Source organism: Morone saxatilis, unplaced genomic scaffold, assembly GCF_004916995.1.
Source record: "Morone saxatilis isolate NCDOM2014 unplaced genomic scaffold, NCSU_SB_2.0 Contig7, whole genome shotgun sequence".
Taxonomy (NCBI): domain Eukaryota; kingdom Metazoa; phylum Chordata; class Actinopteri; family Moronidae; genus Morone; species Morone saxatilis.
The window spans coordinates 21,560,569-21,578,024 of NW_023340246.1; the positions used below are offsets into that span (position 1 = coordinate 21,560,569).

The window sequence follows — 17,456 nt, forward strand, 5'->3', positions numbered from 1 at the left end:
TGAGACTTGTGGGTCTTAAATTCAGGCTTTTTGGTCCTGACTTGAGGACTTCTGTTATTGATTTTGTTCTTGACATGGCATTAATTGGTCTTGACTTGGTTCTTGAGTTGAGGCTTCTTGGCCCTGACTTGGGATTTAACTTGAGACTTGTTGGTCTTGACTTGGTTGGCTCACTTGGTTACACTGTACAGCTGTATATTGAGTGTGAACTATAAACTCATAGCACCAGGTTGCATCTACTTTGGTCGCCTGAGAGTTTAAATCAGTTTTATCCATCTTGTCTCCACATCTGATTAAACAGTGAAATCAACGCAGGGTCATAGCTTTCACCGGGTCGGTCTATTTCATGGAAACAACAGGTGGTCCCTTTTGGCCGTTCTTATTAGTTTCACTTAGTGTTCATGCTGATGTTGCACAGATGTTTGAGCAGCAGTCATTATGGTGATGCTCTTAAAATATGGAAATCATGACTTGTCAGCTTTTTGTATTTCTCCATTAGCACTGATTTCATGCACCAGTGCAAATATCTGGATCGCAGGGGAAGAAGAAGGGGGCTTTATTTCCCCAGAAAGAGTTTGAACTCTGTGACTGAAGTTTGGAAATATTGCACACTGAACACATCTGTGACTGACTGAAAGCTCCTATGGTTGACGTTTTTGGGGCCATAAGCCTATAATCTAATTTGGCTGTTCTGATGATTAGGATCTGCTTTGAAGATGTTGTGAAGCTAATAGTGCTTTACAATGTATCATCCCCACGTTATCACACTGAGTGGTTTATTATCCGCCGTAGTCACCATTTCATTTATCTATTTTCCCTTCTGTTGTATTTCATTTTAATTGTCTTTAATTGTGTTTTAGTCTGAGAGGAAGTTGGTTTGGCAAAGACATAGAGAAACAAAAATAAGTTCTGACAAACAAAGATTAACCAACTCTTGATGACTAATTCAGTATAATTAAGCCCAAACTGGTCAACCATCACAGAGTAATTTAGTTCCCTAAGACCAACTCTGAAAGAGAGAATTCTAGGTTGGTATCATTAGTTGAGTTAAACGTAACCAACCTAGAGCTGTTTTAGTGAGGTCTAACACTGAAAAGGTCTCACAATTCATCAGTCAGGGGTTGTCAGTTTCCAAAATATTAGGAAGTCCCTTAAGAAAAAAGGTTGGGAACCACTAAGCTAGGCTAACTAGCTCACCTTAGCATTGTTAGACAACATTTTTAGGTACCAGCAAAGCACTAGGCTTTATAATACAAGCATCCTCATCTTTTAATTGTTTTTATATTTCTTTACTGGGCTTCAAAATGCTGCCTTCAAATTAAATTGTATTTTCAGTGAAGTCAAATACACAATATGCATGATGTTCAAGTCATTTACAGAAGAAGCATACTGTACCTATGGACAACAACTTGTTCTGTTTTGATTGTGAACTATCATGTTGGGAACATGTTTTCTTCATTGGCTTTTTAAAAATGAACAAACGTCCCAGCTTTTTACTTAGTCAAGAGAACCGTATCAATGGATCATGCGAGTACACTCTTTAATACAGAAATCCCAACGCCTCTTAAAAGCCCATTAATTACCCGGAAGAACTGGGATTCTTTGGCTCCGGTCATTGAGGTTTACCTCAACCAGCGTTATATCTCAGCCCTCGAGAGCAGCTCTGCCTTCAGGAAATGACTGTATGACTACACCTCCAGTCTAACGTAATTCATTGTGTTTTAAAAGGCCAACAGCCAAGCCATTAGCCTTACTGTTGAGTTGACTGGAGGGATTTGACCCCAGGCCAGCAGGCGTATATGTGCTTCCAGTTGTGGGATCTCAGCAACATCATCACTGAGGAACCTGTTTCATGGTCGTGTGTGCCAGAAGCTTTGGGTCCAAAACCCTTTGAGATATTTGCTTTAACTAAAACAAAAGCTCTCGATGAAGGTTGACTCGAGTTCAAGCAGCAGATATATTTCCCATGATGTAATTTCCTGGGTTTTTATGGCCCACAATCGGGCAGAGGATAGATGCCGTGATAATCCCAGTGACAAGAGACGGCCTGCACTTGCCCTTGTTAGAAAACACGTCGAGCTACACGCGTGAACCTACTCCGAGTCGCTGACGGACCCCGCACTCTCCAGCCGCTTCCTAGCAGAAACTGTTTATCCGTCAGTCCACTTACTAAATGAATGATTTGTTTGGCGTCTAACCTCCCAGCACTTTGTTAGTGTTTCAGGAAAACTTTGGCAGCAGAATGCTCGGGGAGATAACTGGATGTGGGATGAGCAGTGAGGTCATTATGTACATTATCACTGCCAGATCTTTATGTAATGCATGAAGACGCTCATTTGAATAGCCAGTCTCCCTGCTGTGGCTGTTGTGATGATGTTGATGATCTTCATATATTTTTTGACCCTTGGGTTTCTTCTCCAAAAAGGTCCTGGTTCCAGGAAATTCTAACAATGCCTTCCTGGACAACCTGATCCCAGATACTCCCTATTCGGTCACCGTCTCGGCTCTGTACGCCGACGGTGAGGCATCGCCGGTCAAGAGCAAAGGCAAAACACGTAAGTAGAATAGCAATCTTACATGCTGACACTGTATACATACAATGCATACAATCAAATGACTGACTCATGCTGACAATTGTTTACATTTACACTGAGTCATATCTAGCTGCACTGCAAAATCATCTCAACAAGCAGGGTCATCGGTGTCTAGATAAATCATGAGTGGCACTTAATGATTTAGTGGTACTACAGAACTATGATTTACATTTTGTGGTTGTCACAAAACAAACAACTATTACAGTGAACAAACAGGATCAGAGAAGTCTCCAAAACTGTAAAACAGTAAGAAGGGTTATTAGGTACTTCAACATTAAAGCCAGTATGATAACTTCTCTTTCTGTTTCCTTCTTGACTGTTAATATAAAACTGTTTGTGAACAGATTTGAAGAGAGAATAGTCAAACAAGTAGACAGAATCTGGATCGCATATCTGATAGCACTGCCTAGTTTGACAGTTCGATCTGAGTTTGGTGCGTTGAGCTGGACGGACTCACTGTTTTGTTAAACTGATGTGTTTCTGCCGCAGTGCCGCGTGCTGGTCCCAGGAATATGCGTGTGTTTGATGCCACCACCAGCACCCTCACCATTGGCTGGGACCACGCAGAGGGTCCAGTGAGGCAGTACAGAATCAGCTACGCTCCCATGACCGGAGACCCCATCACCGAGTTTGTGAGTACCTCAAGGCTCATTCGAACCAATCTTAAAAATTATGTTTTTGGGGGAAAAAACTGGCAACAAAGTAAAACTCCATCTTATGTCCACCACTCGTCCCTTTGCGTTTAGCAATAATGAGAGATTAATTTCAGGTAATGACGTCTTCTTGTTTTGGATAAACGCTTTGGATAAACTCTCGCTGTTCGCCATTCGCCGTGATGTCCCAGGCTAACTATGCGGTGAAGTCACATCTCAGGATTCCCTTGGCTCGCTCAGGTTATAAATCACCGATTAGTAAGACTAATTACAGGCTCTGTTAAACAAACACTATAATTTGGGCTATAATAACGTTATTAATAGTCCTAAATAACGAGTTGGACCAGAGGTGGAGGGCGGAGACGGCCCAGCTGTGCTCTCCCTCCGCTTGTTAGCGTAGCACCTGTTCTGTGTGAGTCAGCTAACTACAGCGAAAGGACGGCGATGAAAGGATTTCTGCAGACTGGGACTGACAGGAAAAACATTTATAAATGCACGCAAATAGCACAATTTAGCATCTGTGGCTAATGGAAAGAGTTTGTACACAGCTTTCATTAGCCAACTGAAATACGATTTAATGCTTCAGGACACAAAAGGATTCCTTCCTGTTATCAGAGATTACGCTGCTGAAGGAATGGCAACCGATTTCTAAAGTCTAGGGGGTAAATACTTCAAACCCTGAGATTTCGCTCTTTGCATCAGAAAAACTGTATTTTGCTATTTAAAATCTCAAAACCCCAAATTTGACACCAAAAAGCATTTTCCCAATAGGAAATATAGGATCTACTGATATTATTTGTCAGGTTTTAGGAGCATTCTTTGGACATGTATACAGCGCATTCGTAATAAGCACTGGCCCCGGTTGCTCCCGGTTAACCTAAATGAACGGCCCTGCCTGCCAATTACATGAACCATCAGAAACAAACAAGGCACACCCAAACAGACCAGAGGGCGTCTTTCTGGAAACAAGCTCCCTGTTGCTCTGGATAACCTGTGAATGTACAAACACTGTCTGACTGTTTGCTGTTGTGGTCCTCAGACTGTGGTTCCAGGGAACAGAAACAACGCCATGCTGCAGAATCTGATCCCTGACACTCCGTACAACATCACCATAGAGGCCATCTACGCTGAGGGCCCCGGAGGGTCCCTCAATGGAGACGGACGTACAGGTGAGGCAGACAGGCTGTTCAGACCTGTTCAGGTTTATTAGCAGCAATAGGAGAAGCTCTGCACTCTTTGCTGTTGAGAAATGTTGGTTAAGTTGCTGGATCACATCTCTCCTGGTTGACAGTGTGTTTAACACGGAGCCAGAACTCAACAGCTTATCAGAGTAAAAAGAGCACCGTAGGCTTGTAAGTGAGCTAACAACATTAATAAACTTGTGTTTTTAGGTAGGGATTATATTGTGTATTGTGTATTGTATACATATATTAATGCAGGTCTTACAGTTCCTATGTGGGGTTCAGGCCCTGGTTGTGGAGCCTAATGGCTGCAGGCTCCAAGGCCAATGAGGTACGAGTCTGTGGCTGAACGTGTCCTCGTATAGAGGATGGGAGGGGTTCTCCATGATACCGTCTAAAGCTGAGAAAATGTCATTTTTTGACCCACATTGCAAAATTGGTCTGGTCCAGTGACGACTGTATGGGGCCAGACCAGTTTTGCCATGTAGGTACAGACAGATGTCAGTTCCTTCTTTGTTGAGGTTTCTTTTCTTCTTCTCATTTTTACTGTGTAAAGCCTCAAAAATGTGCAAAATTGTTAGAAAATGCAATTTTAAAACTTTAAAAATGCTTGCTTCAATATTGTAAGTATTAGGCTTTTCAGCACAGACTGAATATTTGATATTTTAGGGATATTGATGAGCTTCAGGCAGTTCATATACTTCATATAATATACCTCTTGTGTTTGAAAGTGATTCGCTTTCAAGCTTTCCATTTCAAGATATTCTCATGTATTTAATTAAAATCGATGAAACAGCTGATAGTACACCAGGACAGGCAGCAGATTTCCCCACTTGTTTTAAGATGAATACAGTTTTAGAACTTTGAAGGTTCAGTAAGTTCACGTCGCCTCCAGTGAGGTGAAATGGAAATGCAGTTATGTTGTTTGTGGGTGCTGATTGTTGTTGTGTCTCCTTTCTGTCACAGTCGGCCTGTTGAGTCCCAGGAACCTCCGCGTCTCGGACGAGTGGTACACCAGATTCAGGGTGGCCTGGGACCCGGTTCCAGCTCCTGTCCAAGGATACAGACTGATCTACTCTCCTGCAGGTGAGACATCAACATGACCTCACAGTTTCTGTATGTTGATGAGCAGATTGAAGCCTATTAAGTCTGTATGATGATAAAAATACATAATCCAGACAGAGAATTGTATAAAACGTTCCCTACAGGAAATAATCTGCTCAAAATCCAAATAATTTGTTTTACACAAACTTTCTGCCATTACTGTTCACTGTTTGGGTTCATTGTACAGTTTTATTTTAATATGAAATATACATAAAATATGTCACTGAGTCAGTTTAATAAATAATAGAGGGTCCCTTAAGGACAAAGGTTGGGAACTACTGATTTACATCTGGATCTGTTGACGTGAGCTCTTCTCTTTTCTGAGTCGGCGTAAAGCCTGAAATCAACAGTGCTGCAAAGTAACTAATTACTGTTGAGTAGGGGTGTGACGATACACTCAGCTCACGAGACGAGACGAGACACGATATTGGGTTCACGAGAACGAGACGAGATGAGATTTTAAGAAACCCCGCCGGGTACCCAAAATGCTGCCAAACAAATGATTTGAAAGTGGCGGGGGCATCTTCAATGGTAATATCGGTATTTTCCGACGTTATTCTGGCTGCTTGCTGCTTCCCCTCCTTCTCCTCCTTTTCTTCTTTTCCTTCTCCTTCTTTAGTTCTGGCAGGCTAGCTGCAAAGGCGCATTATGCCCCCACAGGTCACAAATAGAAGTTTGGATAGCTCACAAATCGCGCGAGACAGATTTTTAGCGCGACGAGAAATATCGCCGAGTTTAATCTCGTGGCACGAGATCTCGTCACACCCCTACTGTTGAGTAAATTAAAAAAATTTGGAGGTACTTTTACTTTACTTGAGTATTGCCATTATAAACGTCTACTCCACTACTTTTATTTAATAACTTAAATCAATAATTAAATCATTATGTATTATTATAGGTTAAGATAAGATAAAACTTCCCCCGATGGGAAATTTACATGTATATAAAGTAAAAAAACAAGCTCCAACATTAAAGTTATGAACACATTAATGCATCACTGATTATCTACACTGTGGTATTACTACGTTTACTGAAGTAAAATATGAGTACTTCTTCCACCACTGCAAATTTCAGAGTGATACTCAGGAAAAAGCGAGTAAGTGGCCCTTGAGTTGTGATTATTTTGTCACTCATATTTTGAAGAATTTGCACTCGAATGCTTCGATGTTGAACTTGGCCTCTCTCCGCAGACACTCTTTGTTTTCTGACTGTGAGATGTGAGAGTTTTGTTTGGTTACACAATAGCAAAAAACCGCAGTGATTACCCATGATTCACTCCTGCTTTTTTCACTCCTGTTTTATCTCCAGGCTCAACCACAGCCCAGCCCATAGATTTCTTCGTGGGCGACGTGACCTCTTACACTCTGCACAACCTACAGCCTGGAACCAGCTACGATCTTGAAGTGGTGGCTCAGTACAGCGGCGGCCAGAGCGACCCGCTCCCCGGACAGGGAACCACACGTATGTACAGAAACAAACGCAGGATTTCTGCTGTCACGTAAACAGTCGGTTGTTCCAAAATTACATTTTCTCATGTACGCCTGGTGGCGTCCAGACATGCAGATAGCTCTCCGATATTTATGCTCCAGTTATGCTTTTGAGATCTCCACCTCTGATGTTCCTGCTGCCCTAATAAGTTAAAGGGAATTTCATGGTTCTTTTTGTACCAGGCTGTAAACATGTTCATTTATGCTGTAAAGTTTTGTTTTGGGGCCTTATGGAGATTGCCTCACTGCTGGAGTCAGCCTCTAATGGCCGTTAGAGGAACTGCAAGTTTTGTTACTTTCATGTTGGCTTTATTTGGTTGACACTTGGTTTTAAACTGGTGAATCAGTTTGTCTCAACTTTCTAAAAAACACTGTTTATAGTCTGTGGTCTACATTCAGAGCTTGTTACTTGACTTGAATTTGTCCTACAGGACTCGAGACATGAGATCTGTCTTGGACTTGTCATAAATGATATACAAACAACTTCTGTTTATTGTGTTTTAAAATATGATTGTAATTCATTGAAAATGCAGATTTGAAAAACTCAAATGTCCCAGTTCCTCTGGATTTCAGACCTTTATCACAGCAGCCATTCTGACTTGAAATACTAGGGTAAACTATATCTAAACCTCTAAAACTATATGCTTGGACACAAACCAAAGGATGACAGGAGGTTTTACTTATGTAACTCAGTTGTTTTTAAAGAATGTAAAGATTTTAGGGATTATGATTAGTGATTATTTATAGCCGAAGTTGTTAAAAATGCTTATGTCATGTAAAGTTGACACAAGCAGGGCAAAATAAGTCTTTATCTTTTCAACAAAAACCATGAAAGACAACCTTTGAACAGATATAAATTTGCACCGTTCTGTATCTCACAGGTTGTACGAACCCTCAAACTGTCTCTTTGGTCTGTTTAATGTTGAAATATGACTTCCTGTCCTCTGCAGTCTACCTGAATGTGACCAAAATCGAGACCTACAACGTGGACCACGACAAGTTCTGCATCAAATGGTCTCCTCACAGGGCGGCCACATCGTACCGCATCAAGCTGAACCCTAAGGACCGTAAGTCTGCTCCACTGTCACTGTATAGCGATTTACACGCCGTCTTTTCTGACCAGTTCTGTGCAGTGTCAGGCAGCCATTGGTTCCCATTTATTTCCATATAATATGAATATCAGTTAACAGGTTCTATAAGTTTCAGTAACAACTCTCGTTAAATCTTTACGTACAAAGATTTTACGGTAGAGTATTGGTGTATAACACTGAGAAATTAAGAAAGTCAGGAAACATATATACAAAATATGAATAAATATTATTAAAATATGTGCTGTACACTATGAAGTATAAAACAGAGATAACAGTCCAAAAGATGCTGCTTTTCTTTACTGTGAATATATTTTCTTTGACTGTTTTTTACTTTTGAGAAGCAGAAACCAACAAACCCTAAATGATTAATAAATCAGCAGAATTGTTGCTATAATTGAGTCATTTTAGATTACAGGTGAGAAAACTCAAACAGACACAACACAAAATCATTTCAGATACAGAACAAACCCAAACAAACCTGAACCACAGTGGTTTAACATCAGAGAACGGTTGCAGAATCTCTACTAATAAGGTTTAAATGTCAGAAATCAACTCCCTTTCAACAGAATAAACCAAATTTCTTGTGAAGCATTTCGTCAGCTGTCTCTGTTGATACTTCTGCAGATGCATTAGATTCATGTGCACCTGATGACGATGGCATGGTCCGCCTCAAACAGTCAGATCTTGATCAGAGGTGACTTGTTTGAGGTGAAGCATGCGGCAGTGTGTGCAACAAGACTCCCAGCAGATGTTTTGAAGGCAGATGAGCTCATCTCTGATGCTACAGATCCTCTGCCGATTTCAGGCGGACCCTTCATGGCGTTTAGCAGACTGTGTCGGCTGTTGGGATCGCGTCTAGACTTTATCCCCCCCCCCCGCTCCCAGAGACTGTTTATCTTTAGTCCTCCTCATTGTGATTATTACTCGGAGCAGGATGCAAGCTTTGGCCTGGGATTGAAAGCGTCCGACCACCAAGCTTTAATTGTGTCTCCGTCTGTAAAGATTACATCCTTTTCAATTACTGCAGGGTCTTTGAATCCCATCTGGTTCGTATTCACACACGGACACGGGTTAGTGGTTGAAGAGCAGGAAAATCCAGAAAGGGAGCATCCATATTTGAGTATCTATATGGTAGTCATTAGCAATTCGGGCCGCTGCAACGTGCTGCCAGAACAAATATGGGTCTGCTAGCGTGAGACAGATGCTGGGTTAACCACTAGCAGAGGATCAGAAATCCTCCGACCCGGTGAAAGGCAGCAGACGCTGCTCTCAAGTCAACAAATCAGTCAACTGTTTGTTCTCAAATGGAAACACAAACAGCGGTCGGAGACGGTGGTGAGATGAGTAAGTGGAAAAACTGCGAGCGGGGAATGTTGAGGGAGGCCGCGGCTGTATGGAAGCCCAGTTCTGCCAATGTGATGGAGAAAAGATTCTGTAAGTCATTATAATGAGGGATTACTCAAAATAATGACTTTGTGATACTAAGTTATATTGAGAAGGTTTCTCATTATCATGATATACAGAAGCAAAGCAGAGGAGAGAGGGTGAGAAGAAGAACATGAGGGTGCAAAGTTTTTAAGACTCAGAATTATCTAATATCCAGCTGAAATATCTCAGGGATTATATTTTGTCAATATCGCTTTCCGTACAGATCTCTGTGTATCTTCTATCTTGATAAATGAGCGCCACTGTTTTGGAGTAGAGGCATGTGTTTTCCCAGAACAATTTATATTAAGTGACTTCGATCATAATTTGTTGATATTACAGAGCCTTTTCTGAAAGTACCGCATCACCGGAGCTGCTGGGTTCTTTCATTTGACAGCGAGAGATGCAATCCCTCCAACTTAAGAGTTGTTCTGTCAGGACACTGAAGAGCAGCGTCTCTGCAATAAACATGCTTTTTGCTTGTTTGTGCTTACTAGAACGTGCAGTGTAAATAGGAAACCTTATTATCAATATATCACTGCCCGGCCAAACAGAGACGTAAACATGTCAGTGGAAGTGTCAGCTGTCGGGTCGGTTCATCTCACAGACGTTGACATGGATGAGAGCTTTTGTAGGATTTCAGAAGCATTAAGTAACCTTTTATTTTCCTCCATTAGCAACAAAACATAAAGTACAGCAACAAAAGACTCAAAGGCTCAAAAATACTGTTTTCCTGCTTGATGGGGGTTGGAAACTGAGAGAAAAGACAAAAGCAAAGTCACTTAAGTGCTTTACAACAAATCAGACAAAACTAATTGGAAAAAAAAGAACAATACAAGCAATTGTGAAACACAACTTAAAGGTGTTTTAAATTGTAAATGTATTTCTCTATCAGTCTGCATCATAATTCTACACAGAATATTTTTTTTTTTTATATTTCACACGACAGATTTATACAGTCACATCTTAAGTTAGCTAATGTTAGCAAAACTTAATTGATGACTAAATTGATGTAAATTGGCTAGCTAAGTTCTGACCGATCAACTGAAGACACTAAAAACACAAGATCTCTTCTTCATTGAAAAGTAAACTTAAGATAAGATAAGATAAGATATTCCTTTATTTGTCCCACAATGGGGAAATTCCGGAACTTCAGTGTAACAGAGAAATGCTGAAGATTTGATAAGTTGTCAGAGATTTTAAAAGTCACTCTAAAAATATTTAATATGTGAAATTAATATGTGAAACTAAGTAACAATAAATCCAAACTTATATACAGTTGGAACACAGAAACAGCCAAATACTGTAAAATAGCTAGAAAATAAATTTTTCGTTGTTTGTGAAGCTGAAATCTCCAACATTTTCAGCCAGCAGGACCAGTTGTTAGTTTTAAAAGCCAGAAATGGTAACACCTGGGGAAGTAATCTTTGAGTCAGTGGTAATTATACCCCTTGAGATACATATAATGAATAAATATCTTAGTTTTCAGCACTTATATTAATCTTTCATGATGATTCAGAGCTAAAAAATGATATAAAACCCACTGGGTGTGATTTATACACAATGGAACAATGGAACTAGGAAATTCCAGCCATCAGGACATCACTTCCCTCCTCCGATTGATGAGTCCCATGAAAATGTTTTAATAAACAAGAAGTGATCGGTACTGCGCTACTGGCAAGCTACAGTTAGTTTAGTCATTTAATTTGCTACTAAAGCAGCCGTTTCATCAGAATAGACCGTTACTGAAGTATATGGAAGACTTAATTAAAATGTTTGAGCATGAATCAGTGTTTAAACAACAGATTTTTCTCCATGTTTCCTCTGCAGCCTCCAGTAAAGGCCAACATGAGATCACCATCCCCGCCGGTCTGCCTCAATACTGCTTTGACGGACTTTCTCCCGACGCTAACTACACAGCCACCGTCTTCGTTCAGACCCCAAATCTGGAGGGTCCGGGAGTCAGCGTTGATGAGAAAACACGTAAGTATTTCTCAAAGACTGAAAGAAAATTACTGGAACATTTAAGCTTTTTATTGATTTTACACCAGTATTGTGGACAGTAAACCGTGACATTATCTAGGGGTCACCAAGACTTCATGGAGGGTGGCAAGGCCTTCTTGATTTTTAGGCCTATATCTCAACATTTGGTTCACTAATGTGAAGAAATGTAAAGTAAATTGTCTAATAGAACAATGACCAAGCGTCGGGAAGAAGAAAACAGCAAATTTGTTAAAAAAAGAAGGCCATTAAGTCAGTATGATTGTTATAATACAGACAGAGAATTGTTTAAAAAGTTTCCTAAACAGGAAATAATCTACTCAAAATTCATCCAAATCACTCGTTTTACACAAACTTCTTGCAGTTACTGAGTATAATATAACTATATGATATATAGTATAAAATATCCACAAAATATGTCAATTATTTTACTAAATGATAGAAAAAGGGCTCCCAGAAACAAAAAAACACGGGTCTAGATAAGAGAGTTATAAACACCAGAACACAATGGGTGTCACAAGTGATAGGACTCCAAATGGAGCTGTGAGGGGTTGTGATTTAAGGTCAAGTGTGCGAAAATATTTGACGCTACTGCCGTCTGGGTCAGTTTTTACCAACTGGGGCATTTGTATATCTGTATAATTTACTCTGAACCGTACATTGCAATAAGCTGCAAACATAGAAGAAGAGTGGACCAGATCAAGGAAATGGTCCCATTGGTTGTCAGGTATTGGCACACCAAGTCAGAGTTATGAGAGTCAGTGGAGTTATAAATTATGGAGATTGAACGTTTTTGGACTGGATCCTACTGGAAAATTGTAACGGTAAATTCAGGTGAACTCTGCCTTAAAGACATGTCCATAGGTGAATTATAGGATGAGTTATGATCCGAGTAAACATTTGACCTGATTTACCCCACTGAGGGCATTATTTATGACTTACACACAGGTCAAAATCTTACATTTTACAAACTTGCTGGTGCTGTGTGTTCTGTTATTACACTTATTCGCCACATCAGATTAAAATTAAATGAGATGCACCGTATGTGCTGTTCAAATGCAGCAGAAACAACATTGGAAATATATAAAAAATGTCTTTTTTTAATCGACATATATAAAGATGGACGACATGACAGCTCTCCGAAAGTGAAGCCAAACCCTCTCTATCTATCGTTTCTGTCATTTTAGGTCGTTCTTATCAACCTGATGTTCGTTTAAGTGTTCATTTTTATCATCAGTTTGGTTTTAATTAGTTATTTGAAGATATAAAAAGGGAGTTTCACGTTATGATTGACAGCTGAGCCGGGCGTGTGGGTGGCCATATCCAAGATATTTTGGCTTCATTTTTGTGGGAGGAAGTGGAAACATCCATCTTTTATATGTCGATGATGTAGCACTGTGTACTTACAGATTAATCTGACAAATAACGTTGTTGCTGGCTCAGGTTTTTCTAATCAAACTGGACGTATTTGAGATATTATTCAAAATAAATGTAAGTTTTTAGATGCTGTCAGACTGTAGTGAGGTGTTTATGTTCGACAGCCTCCACATCGCTGATGTGAAAACAGACATAAAATCCCTCCAGAGCCCGACACCTCCGATTTACAAGAGAAAACACGATAACAAGCTCCGTCTTCCAATCGGAACGTGTGTGAGATATGAAGCATGATTCAGAGTAACGTCACCTCACAGGACGGATCCAAAACAATGACTTCATCCGATGACATGTTTACTGTTGTTTACTGTATTTATTACAAATACTGTGTTTCTTTCTCACAGTGGTGAAGCCAACTCCAGCTCCAACGCTCCCGCCACCGCCGATCCCTATACCCACCATCCCCCCAGGATGGGCAGGTCAGTGCTTAAAGTTCGACTCAGAGTAGATTTTGGTACAACAGATCAGAATATAATTGATTTTCTCTCTTATTTAGTTTTTTTCTTAACTTATTTAGTAAGGTTACTGTTCTATTGTAGGCTGACAGTCACAATGACCCCAGGAAGAGTTTACATTGTGAAAGAAGCGGCTGTAAAACAGTACCTACGTTTTTTTGAGCAGAATTACTCATTTCACTATTAGAATTTGATCCATTTGGTCCGATAACATTTGAAAAGCTGCACGATCGAATAATTTTATTTCTATTCAAGTTCAAGTTCAAGGAAGGCCAAAAATGTAGTGGCTTGGCCGGCAAAAGACTGTAGTGTGCTTTCTCTATGGGCCATACGATGCTGAAGCATATGTGGAAGATCTGTCAAGCTTTATTGGCTTCATGCAGCACTGAGCAACTTCTGTTGAAATGAATGGAGCCCCACCCCAAGTATCAATGCAAATTTAGCAAAGTTTGTTGTTTTCTGAGTATCAGTGGAAGCTAAAGGAAGCCTAGAAGACAACTCAGTTCAGAAACACTGTTGCTACCCTAAAAGCCCCAAAACTCTCCGCTCATCCCAGCCCTGAATGGATGGAGTCTTTTCATTCAAGCTCAGGTCCGATTGGAAACTCCTCAGCGCAGCGTTCTGGCTGAGGCGATGGTTTGAACACTGACTCCTTCTGGATCTGACTTGTGCCAGCAGTGGATTAATAGCCGCCACATGTGCTGCTGGCCCCCGCGGGGCGCGTGAGGTGGAACACGCCCGTTAAGAACCAACAACTTAGGTGTTGAAAAAGGAAGACAGAGCAGTCCAAAGAATCTGTTTGTGCCGTTTGCTGTTGTGTAAAACTTGTTTATAAATCTCTGACCGGGAGGAGAGAATAGAGATTACAACAGTGTGCTGCATCACATGAGGCAAAGATTATTCAAAGCTTTTTTGCCCAATTCGTTTTCGTCTGAGAGGAACCCATTAACGAGAGCTCACTTTCTACCCTTCTGGTGACCAAATGTTGCTTGTTTTGTTTTGCCAGTATTTTTTTTATCGGTGAAACCCATAATTACTATACGTGGCCCCATCTCGTCATTTTTTCTCAATCGTTTTGTTTTGTTGCACGCTCTCAGCTGACTCTTTTAATGCGCCGCAGCTCGCAAACAATAATGATGCCGTGTGATGATGCCATTTTCTCTGCTGGTGTTTGCGATGCTGCCCTGAGGTCTGGCCGGTGGACTTTTTAAAAAGCTCCATATTGATTTGTTTTCTCGCCTCAGTTTGCAAAGGCGCCAAAGCAGATGTGGTGTTCCTCATCGACGGCTCCTGGAGCATCGGCGAGGAGAGCTTCACCAAAGTTGTGCAGTTCGTGTCTGGCATGATCGGCGCCTTCGACAAAATCGGACCCTCGGGAATGCAGGTTTGTATCAAAAACCAACAGCAAGACAGTGACTGATGTCACGCTGCAATAGTTTTTATTTGCACAATTAAAACATTGTAGAAAACCTACAGTAATAACGCTTAGTGGAGGGAGGAAGGCATGGGGCTCATTAAAAGTCGTTCCAGTACAGATAAAAAGATTAAATCCAGTGTAATTATAAACATCCGACAAACTAATAAGCAAAACAAAACTGGAAAACAAAACTAACAAGCAGGTAAAAGAAACAAAAGATGGGAACAATTGACAACTAAAGAAAAAAATATATTTTATTTTATTTATTTTATTAAGTGTTCCAGAGAAAGTGAGCTCTATATTGGATTGGATTAATGAAGCTCTCATATCAGTATATATTGATCTATGCTAATGTTATTGTCCAGTATTTTATATTTTCATACATAAAAGTGTATAAAAAAATGTACATAATTTTTCTTGTGTAATACAAAATTGTTCTGTTTCTTTGCAGTTTTTGGTTGTATTCTATATTCTTTCTGTATTTGTAGTACTTTGTAGCTTTTTCTTCATTTTTTTATCGTTGAGTTGACTTTAGTTTGTGTTTTCCTTTTTAAAATGTCCAAGGCAAGGTTGTCACATCCTGTACTGGTGGTCAACCCTCCTGTGATTTGGAGTTTTATATCGAACCGTACCTGACCTGGTTTCTCGCTAATGTCCGTGATGTTTCCCTACAGGTGTCTTTTGTGCAGTACAGCGACGAAGCAAAGACAGAGTTCAGGCTGAACGCCTATCACAACAAATCTAATGCCATGGGTTCACTTCCTCAAATCCGCTACAGAGGAGGAAACACCAAGACAGGTTTGATCTCACACAGGGTGACAGACAGACAGACAGACAGACAGACAGACAGACAGACAGTTTTTCTGACACGGTTTTCCTCTGTTGAGCAGGCGTGGCGCTCAAACACACCTATGAGAAGGCCTTTTCTCTCGAAAATGGAATGAGGAGAAATGTCCCCAAGGTAGTCGTAGCAATCACTGACGGACGCTCACAGGACGAAGTGAAGAAGAACGCTGCCAAGCTGCAGAACGCAGGTAAGACTGAGTGCAAAATAATCCACCTGAAAGCCAGTCTGAATATAATAACTTGACAGAATTAGAGATGCAGCGATTAGTCGACTAGTTGCCAGTTATTTTGATTATCAATTCATCGTTTTGAGTTATTTTTGTACAAATTCTCTGATTTTAGCTTCTCAAATGTGAATATTTTCTGGTTTCTTTGGGCCTGTGTGACAGTAAACGGAATATCTTTGGGTATCTTTTTTGTAATTTTATGGACCGAATAAACTAATAGATTAAATGATTGGCAGATGAATCAATAATGAAAATAATCTTGCAGCCCGAGAGAGAATTTGGTGCTTCTGCAGACAGAAATTGTACCAGTAAACTCTTATGTTAACTGTCTATGACTGTATTTCTGCCCTCGTCCTCAGGTTACAGTGTTTTTGCCATCGGTGTTGCCGACGTGGATTTCGTCGAGTTGCAGCAGATCGGCAGCAAACCCAGCGAGAGACACGTCTTCGTTGTGGACGACTTTGACGCTTTTGACACCATCAAAGAAAACCTGATTACCTTCATTTGTGAAACCGCAACATCATGTAAGTTTGCACAACAAATGAACAAATCGTAACAAAATATCCGGGAAACCGAATTTGGGTTCTATAATTAATTAATTATTAATTAATTATTCTTTCCTGTTCCACAGCATGTCCCTTGATTTTCCTGAATGGATTCACTTCACCTGGTACGTGCAAGCAATGATGCAGGAAGATGTTAACATAGGAGAAACACTGTAAACTTTTCAGTCAGATTTCCAAAACTCCTCATCTGTTGTGTTTCAGGCTTCAGGATGCTGGAGGCATTCAACCTGACAGAGAAAACCTACGGTTACGTTAAAGGCGTCTCAATGGAGCCGGGCTCCTTCAACAGCTACACAGCATACAGACTGCACAAAAATGCCTTCCTGAATCAGCCCTCAACGTGAGTCTCACGTTGTCCTATAACTCTGATTTTGTCCTGTTTAGTCTGTCGATTGGTTGAGCAGAACAGTGCCAGCACCAACCTGCTTTACATTCACACAGGTGACAGTTTGAGGTTGACTTAAAGAGGTCTTAGAGAAAAAGCTGCCCTGGAGGCTGAAATTAGACCACAGCTGCCAGTAGTTCCTCATAAGACTCTGATTGGTCTGGTTGCTGGGATAAGACACAAAGCACACAGATTGAAGCCCGGCTAGATAGATTCTCACGTAATCTTATCACTTTATGATCTTGCGAGCCCAGCTACCTCGCAAGGTTTATAATGGTGAGATGTTCAAATTGTGTTCGCAGTACAGAAGATAGATAAGATTTTAGAAAACCTTTATGAAAAATATGTCTGTTGCTAGTGGAACAGTGGCTAGCTTGAAAATCAGCTAACGAGCTAACAAACATGGCACGAATAGCGTGCATTGTTTGAGTTAGTAATAAGATCGATATGTTTACACTTGTGTGAAACTATTGTGACGTCAACCATTGGTTTGTGGAGCAGGAAACACAAACTTTTTCATATTCCAGATAAACAGTAAAATGTGTTTGTGAACAGATTTGACGAGAGAAACAGTCAACAACAGAATCTGG

At 40.5% G+C, this 17,456-nt stretch overlaps 1 protein-coding gene across 4 annotated transcripts in view; it reads left to right on the top strand.

Annotated features, from left to right (window-relative positions):
- col12a1b (collagen, type XII, alpha 1b) overlaps positions 1-17,456 on the top strand; it is a 136,562-nt gene that overhangs the window by 86,954 nt on the left and 32,152 nt on the right. For all 4 annotated transcript variants that reach the window (XM_035678794.1, XM_035678796.1, XM_035678793.1 and 1 more), the window contains 14 exons: positions 2,426-2,555; positions 3,084-3,226; positions 4,287-4,416; positions 5,395-5,514; positions 6,841-6,993; positions 7,970-8,086; positions 11,366-11,518; positions 13,315-13,389; positions 14,670-14,809; positions 15,517-15,640; positions 15,733-15,876; positions 16,275-16,439; positions 16,547-16,585; positions 16,683-16,821. In XM_035678794.1, coding sequence (XP_035534687.1) covers positions 2,426-2,555; positions 3,084-3,226; positions 4,287-4,416; positions 5,395-5,514; positions 6,841-6,993; positions 7,970-8,086; positions 11,366-11,518; positions 13,315-13,389; positions 14,670-14,809; positions 15,517-15,640; positions 15,733-15,876; positions 16,275-16,439; positions 16,547-16,585; positions 16,683-16,821 — 1,772 coding nt within the window. The remainder of the gene's footprint in view (positions 1-2,425; positions 2,556-3,083; positions 3,227-4,286; positions 4,417-5,394; positions 5,515-6,840; positions 6,994-7,969; positions 8,087-11,365; positions 11,519-13,314; positions 13,390-14,669; positions 14,810-15,516; positions 15,641-15,732; positions 15,877-16,274; positions 16,440-16,546; positions 16,586-16,682; positions 16,822-17,456) is intronic.